The sequence below is a fragment of the Plecotus auritus genome, assembly GCF_963455305.1.
Source record: "Plecotus auritus genome assembly, chromosome: 4".
Classification (NCBI taxonomy): domain Eukaryota; kingdom Metazoa; phylum Chordata; class Mammalia; order Chiroptera; family Vespertilionidae; genus Plecotus; species Plecotus auritus.
The window spans coordinates 170,261,907-170,279,019 of NC_137775.1; the positions used below are offsets into that span (position 1 = coordinate 170,261,907).

The 17,113-nt window shown below is 31.3% G+C and overlaps 1 protein-coding gene across 3 annotated transcripts in view; it reads left to right on the forward strand.

Moving 5' to 3' along the window:
* PHF14 (PHD finger protein 14) overlaps positions 1-17,113 on the forward strand; it is a 165,300-nt gene that overhangs the window by 97,078 nt on the left and 51,109 nt on the right. For all 3 annotated transcript variants that reach the window (XM_080666047.1, XM_080666046.1, XM_080666048.1), the window contains one exon: positions 14,888-15,005. In XM_080666047.1, coding sequence (XP_080522173.1) covers positions 14,888-15,005 — 118 coding nt within the window. The remainder of the gene's footprint in view (positions 1-14,887; positions 15,006-17,113) is intronic.

A 17,113-nucleotide genomic window follows, 5' to 3' on the forward strand; every position in this document is an offset into this window, starting at 1 on the left:
TATTCTCCCCAATATTCAGAGAAGGCCATATGTTCTCTGCTTCTTCATTCTCCACTGGATCAGCTGTTCTTTCCTTTTTCTTCTGAATAACCATCCTTCCAAGGCTGTCTTGAGCATTTACTAAACAATTTAGGGTAACAGAGAAGTCTTATAGCACAGAACAGTTAAAATCCAAAATTAAATGCTTTACATAACTGTTCTTATAAATTACTTGGCCATATCTATCACTCAGAATGTGGCCTTTTGCCATAGATCTGGCTTTATAAAAATTATGGTCACTTATTTAAATTAATGTCTTTAGACCTAAACTAATGCTGTATTGTACATCATGAAGAGAAGAGATTCTAAAGGGGAAATTAGAAAATAAACTGGGTCTTGTGAAGGAAACTACTTAAAAGTTATTTTTAAATAATGCTTTTCTATTAGTAAAAATTGGGAAAGAGATGTTTAATTTTCAAAATATTTGTATTTATATAATGAAAATAGCCAAACTGCCACTTAATTTTTCTTATTAGGGTGGTATTCTGATAAAATTTGGGTTGAAAAGGAAATGTTTACTTAGTGTAATTTTTCTTTTATTATTAAGTTGATTTGATCATTTTGTTAGATGTGTGGAATGGTTAGCCTGTCTCACAAATTTATTATTTAATATGTGACATTCCTTGACTTTCAAAATCTTTTGAAACATTAAATATTTAAATACCTTTGCATGATTCATAACTTTTTTTTTGAAAGCCTGAATTTATTTCTACTTAAAAAATGCTCAAGAAACCTTAAGAAAGACCCAAAGCCCAAAGGTGTCCAGATTTAAGACCATCCTGAGGTGGTGTCCATTGGTTTCTCTTTTTTGGGAGGCATCAATTTGATCCTTGTTAATGAAACACCCATGACCACTGGTTAGGCTTATATGCATGCATACAAGTCCTTTGGTTGATCTCTCCTTCTTACCCCCACGCTCCCCTACCTTCCCTCTGAGGTTTGACAGTCTCATCGATGCTTCCCTGTCTCCGGGTCTGTTTTTGTTCATCAGTTTATGTTGTTCATTATTTCCCCTAGATGAGTGAGATTATGTGATACTAGAAATACACTTACAAGAACCAAAAATGAGACAAGCAATAATGGTTATGCTGGGAGGCAAATGAATCAGTCTGTAGTGAGTTTCTTCTGGGCCAACAGTTCTTTTGAGTCCCAATTTCAATGTCAAACAGTTCCTTATGTGTACATGTCAGCAATGACATTTCAGTTCTGGATGGTGGACAAATGGTGGTAATGCAGGTCTGACCCTCTCTGGTTTGGTCCTGGGCAACCTGCAGCGACACACAACTGCTGACTGCTAGTATGGCAAGGCGTTGTCAGCATCTTCCATCTCTGGACTGTTTCTCTTCTGTCTTCATGGGTGGAGCAGTCCTGTCAATTCCTCTCAGTTGCAGGAATCCACATGGTCTTGGAGTTGTTTTATGAAAATATACAAACATATTCTCGACCAAAAGTTAATAAAGGAATCTTTTCTATAAATTTGACTTGGGATCCTTTTTCATTTTTTGTCCAAACGATTTTCCTTTGGCTTGTTTTGACACCATGTGTGTTTTTCATGGGTATCTTGCTGTTAGCATTACAAATGAAAGTTAATTTTCTAAAGTAAAAATTTTCTAGATGTAATTTACTTACAGGATATTTTTCCTTACATGATATTCTTCGACTATCTCCCCTTTTTTGATTTAAATATTAGGAGGCTTTTGGAAATTTTATAATGTAGTCTTGATAGCTTTTAAATTTTAATTTTTTGCACTAAAATATGACTGCTTTAGGTTCATTACATGTTACACAATTTTACCATGAGATGAACTACCAATAAAAATTTTAGACAACAGGGCGGGGTTGGGGCATGCGTGGGGAGGGGTTTGGGATGGGAATGGGGGGATGAGGACAAATATGTGGTACCTTAATCAATGAAGAAATTAATAAAAATAAGTAAGTAAGTAAGTAAGTAAATAAATAAATAAATAAACTACTCACCCCTCTTTAAGCCCTTGGGAAAAAAACAAAAAACACCCTGATAATTCTCATTGGATCATGGCTTGTGTGACTCCCAGTATCTGTCATAAATGGCCATCAGGTTATGAACAATGAGAAATGTAATACCAGAAATAATCATGAAACATCTGCAGATTCTACTTGAATATCTTTTTTGTATTATTCTTCGCAACCTGGCCCAGTGATTATTAATTTGAGTAGCGGAAATCATGATGAGTGTCACTTGCAAAGACTGGTATTGAATGCAGCTCTTTCAGAAAGAACCCAACAAACAGCCTTCAAGATAAAACACCCTCCTTACTATTTTTCATCTTATGTGTTAACATTTCAATTTTTAAAATAAAAAAATAAGTTAATTATTGACAAGTACTTTAAAGAAAACAGAAGCCTGAACATAGTATACATTAATTACATAGTGAAGTGTGGTATTTCTGGAGTATACAGTTTTAGAGTAGTAAACATCATAATATCAAGCACATATAGCAATGAAATGTTTCTTATTTCACTCATTTATTTTTAGTAAAATTTGCTTTTGTAATTTAAAAATTATTTTTAATTGCAGTGTGTTACTATTGCTAATTTTTAAAGAAGGGATTACTTATTATATATTCAGTTGTTTGGAAAGACTGGCACAGTAGCCCCAATTCTGTTACTGGCTAGATGAATGACCTTGAATTCAGTTACTTCTAAAGTTATTTTCTCATTTGTGAAATGCGGTCTCAACCTAATTTTTTAAAATTTTGTAACTTTTATAACTCAAAGAGATGCCAAAACAAACACTATACAGTCCTGAAAATGCTCTCTGACTCTGTTATTCCATTATTCATCTGAGACTTGAACCATCTGCCCAGTATCACTACTATGCGACAAGGAAGGAGCTTCTGCGGGGATAGAAGTAGGTAACATATTCCATCTTGAAGCAGTTCTGACAATGGGCAGTTTTTCTCTTCAAGAGAGCTGACAGGTCTCTCAATAATTTCAGTGCTCGGAGTAATACAAAACAAGCATAATCCAGCTTCTAGCATTAGAAACCAATTGCAGTAAGTCCTCAATAAAGCCATGGATAGTTTCTGCGACTTTAAATAAAAGCAAAACCAATTTTACCATGGATTAATTGATACAAACAAGATTTAAGTTCCCACACATCCTAACAACATTATAATGAAACTACGTTGAACGAAATGTTTTTAGATGACCTGCAGTATATTCTTTTCTTCTTTTTCTTCTTTTTATAAAATCAAACATCCTTTTTTACCTGTCCCTCCTGTAACAACGTTTTGATTTGTATTATTTTTGTATAGTTTTGGATATATGAAATAAATTGAAAGGTGAACAGAAATTGAAAATAAGATTGGATAAACATTTCGGAGTTGATAGATTTTGATATCTAGGTAATAATGTAAAAAATCTTATATTTTTAATTATAATTAAACCTAGACATATTATTTTAAAGACTTTATCAACTGAGAATTAAAATAAAACTAATGTTAGACCTTACTATCTCCCATATTCTATTCTCTGCTAAGTGTATTAGCTCATTCAGAAAAAATGTAGTCCTATGAGGTTTCACATCTCCATTTTGGAGATTAGGTAACTGAGGTACATAGACACTAAGCATCATGAAATAGAAATTATTCCAATTATATATTGAAATTATATAAAATATGTATTAGAATTTAGTTTTTTCCCTTCTACTGAACACTACTGTAGTGTTTGATAAATCTACTGTTCATCATATTGGTTGCTGAGATTTATAGAGTGCTTATTTATTATGAGCCAATGTGCTGGTGCCTTTTGTATTTTATCTCAAGTAATCTTCACAGCCACCCCATAAGATAGGTGTTGATTTAATCCCTACTTTATGGGTGAGGAAAATTAGAAGAATTACTTGTCCTTGATCACACAACTAAAAATGGCAGAATTGGTGTGAGTCTAGGCAGTCTTAACTGAGTAGCTCATGCTCTTGAAGGCATACTGCCTCACCAACTATACTGCTTTAGCATATTTGACATCGTGGGGGGAAAAGAAGTAGATGCTTCTTCCTAGCAGGCAATTCCAACTATATATAAGGTATAGTCTACATGTGCATACATCAGAGAAGTCCTTTGAAATTATTTAATTTTTTTCTGCATTAATTTGTAAGTAAGCATACTAGGTTCATAGGGAATGAAGACAAAGCTAAAACTTGATCTCTGAAGTACAAGCCCGCAAGTCTTTTATCCTAAGATGACAACAGCCAAGACAAGTCACATTGCTTACTCTGGCTTTGAGGAGATTTGGAATATTAAGTGAAATTTTAGGATGGAAGAATACTAGTGATAGCTTTTTATTTTTTTTCAAAGTTAAACATCAACTTATATTTAATTGGTGGTTAAAGCAGATTTCCTGTTACCCAATGCATGTATATTCATATTTCTATCAAAATTAAATACACGTATATCTTTTATGTTGTCTGCTAGTCTTCATCATTTGTGCCTATAATTAAGAGTTCATTGCACTTCTATAGTAAATGATGTGGTTGCTTCCTCTTGCGTTGTGCTGACCTGGTAGTGCTTAACCTATAGACAAAGCAATGCTCAGAATATATGATTCAGGATGTGCCTAAAGCTCTCACTGAAAGACTGAAGCATTGAGAAAAGTTAGCACATGTAACTATTCAACAAGGGAATTAAACTTTTCCTATCTATTTCCCTGTCATTCAGCAAGTGGATTCAACTCTATTTCTCAGATGTCGATAAGGACATTTCTCTGAAAACTCTCCCATTATATTCTTTTTTCCTTGTACACTTTTGTTTTGGCTTTCTTTGGCGGTTACTCAGTTCAGCATGGTAGCTCTTCTCAGTAGTGCTGTGTTTGTCTGTGATTGTGCCACTTTTCACTTTCTTTTTCTCAATGGAACTTGGAAGCATTAAACACATCTCTCTCATAGTTAAATATTAAAATGACCTTTTTCTATGATATGTGACTACTTGCCAATTTCCCCTCATCTACACTAATATAAATATCTGAATAAAATGATAAATTTGTATGTTTACCATAGTAAAAAAATATTCTAATCACTAAGCACCTAAAATTTCTTCTCTGAAAATAAAGGAACAAAGGTAGCAAACAGATATATGTTAATAGGGGAAAATCAATACAAGAAACAGTAGAGTAAGTCTTAAGAAATAAATGCAAGTGTATGAGTTTTGAAAATCGGGCTAAAATTGGTGCATTTATAATCAGTGACCAGGTATTTACAGTGTGGTGTGTTCTCTGTTTTATTGCACACTCCTCTAAAATAGGTAGTTAGGGTTATGATTTTCACAATTGTAACCAAACATTTCTGGTATAGTTTTTTCTTTCTTTTTCTTTTTTTAAATAGAAGGCAGTGTTGGCACAGGGAATAAGAATCACTTGAAAATTTCCTCCCTGAGACTCTAGAGTTGGGCAGAACCAGCCCTGTACATATTGGTTAGGTGTGCTTGTTTTCAGCACAGTTAGTTACATGCTTTCTCAAGGATTGTTAAAATGCCATATTTGATGGAAAAAATAGCACACTGTTGTTTTTTCAAGACATTTATTAAGCAAATACATGTTTGCTTATGTAAATACAAACCCTTCATCAGATTTATTTTTGTTTTGTATTAGTAAGATAGACTTATTCTGACAACTGAAAGTAATAATAATTAAAGAGGAGGCAACTCAATGTTTCAAGTGAAAAATTAGTTCCATTTTAACTAGTAAGAATCCTACACAAGATCTTGGCATTTAGGTTTAGGGTATGTATCTCTTTGGACCAGATCATATGTTATTTGAATCTACTGTGGTGTTGTTAGTATGTTTCATAAGACATAGTGCAGAGTGCTATGATCTTTAAATGTTAATGTTCTTTTCTTATCACTTTACTGTGTAGATACCCTTCATGAGACCCAACTCTGCCACAGCTCATCCTCGGAGGCAATCCTGGAAACCTCTTTTATAAGTGTGATTTTAAAAATGTGGATAACACTCTCAATAGAGTACATAAAGTAAAGGAGAACAGCTATCTTGTCCTTCCCATAAGCTTATCACTGCAAAAAGTTGCCTTTGCTGGTCAGGTTTGGATAGAATGTGATTGATTGGTTTGTTACCTGGACTGACAAGGCATTTAATTTGCCTGTGTGGATCTTTTTTCTATTTCTTTTTTTTTTGCACTAATCAGAAATATTTGATATGTGCATTGTTGAAAAATACTAGATAATGTCTTGTCAGAATTGTCCTATTAAGTAATGTTTTTCCTCTTGCTTCTTTGGCAAATGATGATATACAGTATTTGGACTTACTGAAGAGCTATGGAAGCCTATGGGACTTAACTGCAATGTGCTGTTACTGTTGATCACTACCAGTAACTAACAAGAAAGACAATGCATTCCATTAGTCTGCTATTCTGCTTCAGCCAACTCAATACATATATTCATATATAAAATGCTACATTGAGAAACAACTTAGACTCTTACATTAAACATTATTCCTATTTATAATATTCAGTAGGAGTGAAAGACTTGTAAAGCATATGTATTCTAGTTTTGACTCATTGTTTGAAAGCACTGATATTATGAACATGAATTTTTTACAACTTCAGATTTGAAGCTCCTAAGTAAGAGTATGTCTGTGTTGATCTCTAGATATTTTTTAATAATGCCCAAATTTATTCAGTCCTTATTGACATAATACAAACTTTCTGTATTCAGTATAATTTTATTTTTTCAACCTTAAGGATGAGGTTAAGAAATAAGGAGAGAGATACAAAGCTTATTGATATACAAGTCGCCAGCTGAAAGATCTTCATCAACATCTTTATCTTTCCAGAGGTTTACAGAATTAAATTTTGATCTTCAAGCTTTAATGATCGAGGTTTAAGGCAACTACAGAAATTTGTTGAATATTTCACCACTCCATCTTGAACTGATTTAGAAGAGACTCTTTGCTGAAATTGAAATGCACATATACATGTAAATTGTCAACTTGCTTCTTGGAATTTCTTGATTATAAATGTGGTTTTGGACATCTTTTCAGGTATAGTGGCAACTGAAAATAGTTTAAACTTTAGGAATAGAGTAGGCAATGTAATAGATAATCAAAAGCAAGTGTAAATATAAAGTTACTAGTAATCTATAGTTATAGTAAGCAACCATATTATTGGATAAGATGTTTACTAATAGTAATATGTATATAAAATATATATAAATTGAGATTAAGGATTATCAAAAGATAATTTGGAGGAAAAGTATTACTAACCTATAGCAAACCAGTAAGCTTTTGTTTTAAGAATAAGAAAGGACTTATTATTACTACATAAGTTTATTAATGTTGATAATTAGTAGTATTGCCTGGACTCCAGCTGATTTTAAGAAAAATTACACATTGCCATTTTCTTAAGGGAATGTGCTAATGTGTTATATCCTGGCCCTCCTTTGATATATGATGAGAAATTGCTAGTGATAATTTTAGATTTCCTTAGAAATCATTGAGCCTTGTGGGTTTGGTATAACCATTAATCAGAATCCCTTCCACCTTGGTTCTAATCAGAATACTACATTATCATTCTCTGTCTTGCAGCCTTCAATGGTAGATAGACTAGCCCTAGGAATATTTGTCACCCATCACAAATATAAACTGCATAACTCATAATTATTGGTCCTAGAAACAGGTATTTGGAATAAGAGAACTTCTGAAGGGAGTAGAAAACACTTTCTCCAGATAAATGCTTTCATATTTTGACAGTATACAATTAATTTTCCCCATAATGGTCCAGTTGCTATTCAAAGGAAATATTAACATGTGCTTAATAAAATATGGACCAATTCACAATGTGAGAGAAAACTGCACAATAGGTAAATGATGGCTGTCTGTTATGCAACAGGGAAAGAAAAAACACTAAAATATCAGAAAGGAAATTAAATGACTGAAATACAAGAATGACATGGTAGTATATAGTAGTGGTTCTCAGCCTTTATAGTGCATCAGGATTTCTGCCATATTTCCCTCCTTCTCTTCCTTCTCCCTGCTTTATTCCCTCCTCCTGGCTCCCATCAGTTTCTGATTCAGTGGGTTTGCAGTAAGGCCTGAAAATGTGCATTCCTATCAAGTTCCCGGGTGATGCTGATGCTGCTGGCCAGGGACACCACTTTGAGAACCATTTGTATATATTTTTGAAAGAATCATTGAGTTGTGATTGACAGTGATTGATTGTTGTTTTAATATCCTTAAAAAGGTCCTTACATTTTCAAAAATATTTGTTTCCATATAAAAATGTTTGTGGTAGTTTCATCTACAACACATATAATATAATTTCTTCATTTTCATAAATTCAGTTAAATGCTTATTTTATTTTATACCTATTATGAGGGAAGCAATATTTTAGATTCAGAAATGAATAAAAAAACATGTATCTTCATCCATAATCCACTAATTCCTTTTGAAAAAAGATTTGAAATTAGGGTTATATTTGAACATGAAAACAAAATTTAGCCTTAAACTTTATCCATCTTAAATTTAGAAATGATATTTCTGTATCATTAAATATCTTTATGTGTTTCTTCAATTTTTATCTAATTTTACATTTATGATATTAAAAGCTGATTACTGACCATAAAAATAAGAATATTCACACCCATTATCATATTTTCATGGTTTTATATTCTACTACTTAATGAGACCATTTTCTTTTTATTTTAATTTTAATCTTTTATTGTTGAGACTATTACAGATGTCCCCTTTGCCCACTCCTCCCCTCTTTTTAAACACTTAATATTCTGTATTTGACAAGTTACCCCTGTTTTGCTTGATTCACAGTATGGGCATATTTTATGAATATTTCACCAAAATCTATTCAAGGAATTTAGAAGGACTCTCTGCAGCAGAATGAAGTATTAACATTGTTAATTTTATTTTCTGAAATAGGTTTTGATGGTTGTATAAGAGATTCAGCTTTAGTGCTGTATGGCATATGAAGGCAGAAATCTTTTTCTGTAATCTGAGTCAGCACTTTGTTAAGTTTTACATATACTAAGGATTGTGCATAAAAATGTTTCTGAGATGGACATGCTTTGCAAATACATTCTTAATAAAAATGTAGACCTCTTTCTCCCAGCACTCCCCCTAAGACTTTCTGCAGGTCTGCTGATAAGATTCACTGCTGTTCAGGCACATAAGATATAATGAAATTGGATGTTCACGCTGGGCTTTGTAAATAAAATGAGATTGACCCCCCAGCCATTATCTCATTTATCTGATTTACATTGTAAAATGAAGATCTACACTATTGATTAGGGCATAATTAGTTAATTATGAACAGGTAAATACAAAGTTATGTGGGGCTTGAGCACAGCAGGTTGTACTGCTGAAACATTTCCAGGGGCATGAGCAGATGGAGATCAGTTTATTAAAGAACATAGCAGACGTGTTTCAGGTACGGAAATGTTGAATCATTCTCTCATGCTGTGAAGAGGTACTTGACCTTACTGTGTATTTTTATATGAATTCTTTGATTTCATGTTTCATTTTTTTGTTTCACTTTTAATCTTGTAACCTGGTTGTGCAGATGTAGCTAACTGGAGTGATCTTGTTATTTAAGTGATCATTAAATATGAATTAGGATTTCAATAATTATCCATATATTTTTCCAATAATATACTTTCATGTATAAAGAATAGTTCTGTTTTTCTTACCACTCTTTCATTCATTACTGGCTGTGATAAAAGTCTATAGTGGCATTAACGAAAAAAATGTGTAAGGCCTTCACATTAGTCATATATTTGTGAAATATGCTATGAAGACATTTTCTAGTTATTTTGTTTAGAAAATGCTTATATAAGTGGTTTGCACTAAGATTGTAAAATAAAAGGAAAAAATGTCTTTATTGATATTAAATGTTACTCTAATATTGTAGAATGCAGAATTTTGTGCATGTTTGTATTATGTTAAAAGTGATTTAACTCATGGGCCACAGACCTGCATCTTCTCCATCTTTTAAAATGAGTAATTGCAGTAATTGGTTACTATTCAATGAAAGAATCTTTCCCTCCTGGTTGACAGATCTGTGTAGGTGTTTAAGCTGCTAGTGAGATTTTGTTTAAGTAATGTTAATATTCAAGACCAATTCTTTTTATCTTTCTTGTATAGAATTTTTACATGGAAATGATGGAAAAGTAAAAAATCCAATCTATGAATTCTCTCAGTATTTAGGGTGTGTGTATTTTTTTTAAGTGAACAGATGTAATAGTATCTATGTTTAGAGTCAGTATTTTATTTTACTCCATATAGATCTGGAAGGGATCTAAATAAAATGTTTCATGACATAAAACAATAGCTTGATTATGGATCAACTTGATCATAAAAAAAACATACATTCCTTTTTAAATCACATGTTGGGGATATTGCTTCTTCCTGACATTTATTTTTGCATCTGGCTACAAATTATATGCATAGGACATGCACTTGTTTCTGTTAGTTTAAAAAGTAGTTATTTAGTGTACTCTCCCAGTGAAATTATCAACTGGATATTAAGGGAGTTGAATGAAACCCTTTGGAACATTGGTTTTTAGCCTGTTTCTTGGGCACAGGAGGAAATAAATCAGTTGTCTCTCTTTGAATTGTATGTATATTCTCAGCAATCAGATAAACATGATCGATTGCTTGTTATATGGATCATAGGACATATGAACATAAATCATTTTCTTCCTCTTCTTTGTCTAGGGTGCTATACTTAACCATGTGCTAAGTAAGTATTTTAAATACATCTAGAAATATGTTTATTTGCTCACTGCATTTTGTTAAATCAATGTGTAAAAGGCCATATATATAGCTGCTTTATTATCTGGATCCATTATTAATCTGATGCCAAGGAAATTGTATTTAATAAGAATCTAATTAAACAATCAGTTTTCCTTTTATAAATGGGATTCATTTAATCTCATTTAAAATTGTAATTTTAGAGTGCCCTATAGTGTTAATGTGTACATTATTTATTAGATGTTTAAAGGATACTTCTTTAAGCATCTAGTTCGCATTTTATTAAAAATTTCATAGTATTTCTTTACAGGTTCGTTTTATATTCTCTTTGAATATTTTAAGACATTTCCTTCCTATTTAACATATGTGCTATTGGTTTAATAGTCTGTTTTTATTACATAGACATTTGCATTATTTAATAAAGTATATTGTTATATCACTATGCTTTTGTGGGTCAATGACTGCTTTTGCAAAAGATTTTAAAAACATTTTATTCACTATTTATTTAGATAAATATGTACTATATATGTGCTGTAATTAAGTATTTCCAAGAATATTTAAGAAGTAAAGGTAAAGACCAACAATAATAATTTCATCACTAACTACTTCAACTCTACTTTGCTTTTAGGTAGCAGAATGATTGCAGGCCCTTATGAGTTTCTAAATTTTGAGTTTTTAAAATGATATAAATTTGTAACATAGTCAGAATTTGTTCTGACAGAATTTGCTATGGTTTACAAAATGGTGTGTGTGTGCATGAAATAAGAAACCCACTATTTTCACCATTTACATTGTTCTTTGATTCCTAGGATTCTTAATGATATCTCTTACGTTGGTCTATGGTATATTCTTGCAAATTCTGCTCAAGTTCACTGTGTCATTCAGTATATTTTTGTTATCAGCACATAAAGATTTCTTCAATTCAATATTCTAGCATAGAAAAAAACAGATTTTCTCCTCATGGAAATAATTGTAGTCATTTCTAGAAAGAGCTTACATTTGAATATTTATTTATTAACAGAGCTAATGATTTCAAGGTTATTTCTTTTTTTTCCTCTCCTGCATTTGGCAGTTCCTAAGTGTATTAAATACTCTTTTTTTAAATTTAGTCTTGGAGTTGCAGTTTTTTATTTACTGGTGAGTGAGCTATAACCTGAGATAAGTATCACCCCTAATTCAGACAAGCAAATTCTTCCTCACCTCTGGGCCCCATCACAAATACGTCAGAGCTCCACATGTAGACTAAGTCAGTGGTCGGCAAACTGCAGCTCATGAGTCTATTTTGAAGAAGTGGTGTTAGAAGAAGTTTAAGTTTAAAAAATTTGGCTCTCAAAAGAAATTTCAATCGTGTACTGTTGATATTGGCTCTGTTGACTAATGAGTTTGCCGACCACTGGACTAAGTCATTCTAAAATGTGTCACTATTGAAAGAATTAGTAAGGATTAGGTCATTTCCAAATGGCATGTACTTCAACATTATATTCTAACAAATCTAGCATATATACCTTTCTTTACCCTTTTGCATTTATTCTTGAGCTGAAAGATAACTTGATTTTACTATTAACTGAAATCATCTACAAATTGGAACTATATCAATGTAACAAACTTGTTCTTAGTTTATTAGCTGGAAAGTCATAGCTATTCCAACAAGAATCACCTGCGTACATGAAGGTAAAAAATAATAAATTAAGATTCACCTTTATATTCATCATGGTGTTTGACTTGAATTATACAATGAAAATCTTAATTTATAAGTTATTATGACAGAGTTATAAAGTAAATATGCAGTAATTACGTTGTAATTTGATATGAACTAGGAAGACATTAACACCTAACCCTTCACCTATCAAGAGCCCAGATTATTGGCATTCTGAACTGTAAGGAACATTGCCCAAAAACCTAAAGTTAAGCAAAAAATATAGTTACTGAAAATTGTGTCCATATACTTAGCTCAGTAGAAATTCTCTTTTTTGTGTCTTTTTACTGTCAATTTGTCTTAATGAGGTTAGTAGTCTGGTCTCTGAATCCATAACAAATTACTGCTGGGGAAATGTTGCTTAGACAAATACACTGACAATATCAGAAAACAGTGGCTGAAACTTTTCAAGCAAGTGAGGACTCGGAAAACATATAAAAACGTTGAATACAGGAATTCAGACAGAACAGCAGATTGATGGTACTCACTCCAAACACAAAAGGCTGGCACACTGTTAGACACATAGCAACATCTGTTACCCATACTCATGACCCTGAGCTGACAAAGAGCGTGTAAATTATGTTTAATGTATTTTCTTGAAGTAAAGAATGTGATTCTTTCCAAATTTCCCTTTCAAAGATGATTGAAATACTAGTTTGCTTGAAGGAATATGGCCTCAGCTATTGGGTAATTTCTCCATTCTCATAAACTCAGAAATGTTTATAATCTAAAGGTTCTCATAACTATCTATATGTTTAACTGAATTTTTCACTATTGAAAGTTAAATAAATTGAATTGAGGAGAAAGAACATAAAATGGTGTGGGTTTGTCATTTAGTCTGTATTACATTTGATGTTAGCTAGTATTATCTATTATTTCTTAATGTCAGAACACAGATATTTAAAAATTTTAACTGCTTTCAAATATGACTTTGGATGGTTCATCTATAATACTGGCATAGTAAATAAAGTACTGTTATTCTTATTTTATTTTATTTTTTTCCATAGCTAGAATTATCACAGTAAACTTCCCCCCACTCCGCCCCACTGCATTTCTTGAGTCTAATAAGGAGAATGTTGTAGAGGAAGAAATGCATAAGCTTATGACATATAATTATGTTTTAAGCTTCTTTATACCTGTATAACTTAGCTAAGTTGCTAACTTTTCTGAAAACTCTTGATTCCTAAAATGGGTCTTTGAGAGATTGGGTTTTGTAGCATTATATGAAATCATTAGTATAAATGTATATTTATAAGCCTATTGTGATAAAAAAAAACAGTTTTTGTGTGTTGTGTGTAACAATAGCTGCTTCCCCTTTTTTCTAAGAAAGGTTATCAACTAGTAGTTAGCATATATTCAAGTAATATGGGTCCTATAATTTTCCCCTTGGTTTCTTAGTTGTGGATATCTCAACTTTTAAAGTTTTAAATCAGTAAGAGAAACAATATATGAAGAGAATCTGACACATTGATTTGGAGAAAGTATTTTATTTTATTTTACTTAAAAAGAGAGCACAAAGAAAAGGAGGAATATAAATCTTTCTATAAGATGTATACATCTTTGTTATTTGTTGTTAAATTTTGGTCATGTTATTCCAACTGAAAAAAAAATTATTTTTATAAGACACTGAAATAATACAGATCTTTCTTCATTGTCAGCAGGATGAGATTGTCTGAAACGAAGAATAGGTATGATAGTTTTCTTAGATTTTGTACATCATAGGTGGCAAAGACACTATCAAAACATTTATTAATAAGATTTAAAATGTACTAGGAGGCCCTTTGAAAACCAAATACACTGAGAAAAAGTGACAGGTAAATTTTGAGAAAATTACATCTAGTTCTTAGAATGTTTTTTATTTGCTATAGATTGTGATAGCATTCTATAAAATTTGGAAAGTTTATAATCTACATTAACTTGGAGAAAGAGTGATGAGATATAAATTGTATAGAATGATTACAAATTGGTGTATGTAGCCTGTAGAATTCCTTAGAGTTCTGAAATTTTTTAGAATAATCACAATGTAGTGAATTGAATTCATAATCTTGAATTATATGTATCATATCATATTTTTAAGCTATCTAATGGGAAAATGATTAATTCTTGAAGTTCAAAATCAAAATTGTGTTAGTTTTAAACACATATATTCATTCATATGACCGTAACATTTCTATTACAAACTGTTCTTAGTGATATTTTTTTTTATCATTTGTTATATTTTGTTTTTCCTACCATTATTTTAGGTTTAGATTGTTTTTGTCATAAATATTAATTTAATAATCTAGTGAGCTAAAGGTAGAATTAACAATGATAAAGTTCAAATGGGCAATTGTTTGCTATTTGTCTTTGAAAAAGATGCTTTCTAAAATATTTAGATATACCTTAAATCTGTTTACCCTGCAGATGTGATGAATGCAGACTGTGCTACCATTTTGGCTGTTTGGATCCTCCTTTGAAAAAGTCTCCTAAACAAACAGGCTATGGATGGATATGTCAGGAGTGTGATTCTTCATCTTCTAAGGTAAGGGGGGGAAAGCCTATAAGGAAAAGTATTGTTTCCCTTCGTTTTGATAGCTTTTCTATATCTACCATCAGCTTCCTAACTTTAAAGAGAATTGGAATTTGAAGGGTTAACATTTTAATCTAATGCAATTAAAAAAATATATTGCCACAGTGATTTTATTGCCCTTAAGGAATAAATAGCTCTACTAAATTATATAAATTTCCTCTATGAAATATTTTAGCTGTTTTGTATGTTCTCTATATTACTGTAACATATTAAATAGTGCTGTGGTAGCCAAAAAAGTCACCCTCCGCTAATTTACCACACCTGGGGAGTAGGGACTAGCAGGGAAATTGACTTGAGTCATATGTATAAATGTTAACTAAAAGAATAATCAGTAAAATCCAGTTTTATTTTGTAGATGACTCATCTTAACATAAGTATAGTGTGAATGTTTATATGATCTGTATTTTTTAAACTAGTTTTTATATTCTAAAATTCATTTCTGATATTTATTTTAGCTAAGTAGGAAGGATGGCATTTCTAATAAGGTCATTTAATAGTTTATTTCATGAAATAAACTATTAAAGTTATTTCTTTTGTATATCATTATTATACCCTTAAGTGGTGGTAATCTACAGTTTAAGATTATTGTGTTTCTTTAAAGTGTGTGAGTAGCTAGATTCATAATGCTTTGGTTCATTTGAAAGAAATATTGAATGTATTTGAATTAAGACATTCTGGTCAGCTGTGGGTTAATCAAATTATTCTTCCTTAACTGTCTATTGTAATATAGACATCAAACCATCTTTTTTAAAATACCACTTAAATGCATTTATCTGTCCTAGAGTATGTTAAAATTGATACTGAATTTCTATCTAATCAGGGAATCAAAAGTATTCTTTCTATCATTAGTTAAAATGATTTGCTCCAGCTTACCACAGAGGCTATCTGTAAATGTTTATTTATTAAAAATAGTTTTACAGAAAAAAATATTTAAAGGTTTTATAAATAACATATTTATTAAAAGATTATATATTTGTACAATAATTATTAACATAGAACATAGTATGAATTTTATTTAATAAGTAAAACATTTTGCACAAGGTTTTAAACTATACAATATCAAGAATTATTTTCCATTAATTTTATTAAGACCCAGATTTAAGAGGGAGCATATTTAATAGCAAAGGTTTTATTGCATAATTTTAAAATGCTTTCCAGAAATTGAATTTAAATGAACAAATAGTGGCATACTATATATTTTAAATAGTTTTCTTATGGGACTCTTTGTAGTCTAAAACAATTTTTTAAATGTGTTTTTTGTTTAGGGTTTCCTCCTAACCTTAACAAGGAAATTAGGAAAGCAATTTTTGAAAAAGAATTTATTGCCTTTTATAAATATGTCTTTTTGCATACATTCTTTTGAAAGGCTCTATACTACCATAAATACGTAGCTTTATATTAAACACAAAGAATGGCTTTGTGAAGTGATATAGTAACGAATATTGAAAATGCAAGGGGACATATTTCACATAGTTTGGGAATGCACCATACATTTTGTAAATGCAGTAAGTGCCAGCAGCCATTGAGAAGAGTGAGGTATTTTTTATTTTTGTTTCTTCCTCTCTACTAGGGACTAAGTAGGTCTTGAACTCTGAATGGAAATCCATTAGGATGGCACATTGTTAGAAAACTTGCATTGTATTTACTAAACTGTTTGACCAGTGATTGAAAAGCTATTTAAATATTTTTAATAAATGAAGACCATAGTCCTAATACTGCTACTTGAGTAATCTTTCAGAAAGTGTATTTGTCACACCTCTGCTTTACATCTTAGTGTGTTTTCATCCTCCTATATATCAAAAATATATCCTCCCCAAATCAGGAAATTAATGTTGATACATTATTACCATTTAATCCTCAGACACCATTCAAGTTTGCCATTTGTCCCGTAATGTCCTTTATAGCAAAAGGATCCAGTACAAAATCACTTGTGGCATTTAGTTTTCATGTTTCTTTAGTCTCTAATCTTTGTCTGACAGTTTTTGACTTTTATTATCTTGCCACTTTTGAAGATTACAGAGTAGTTATGTATCTTTGATAAGAATAACACTGATGTGATG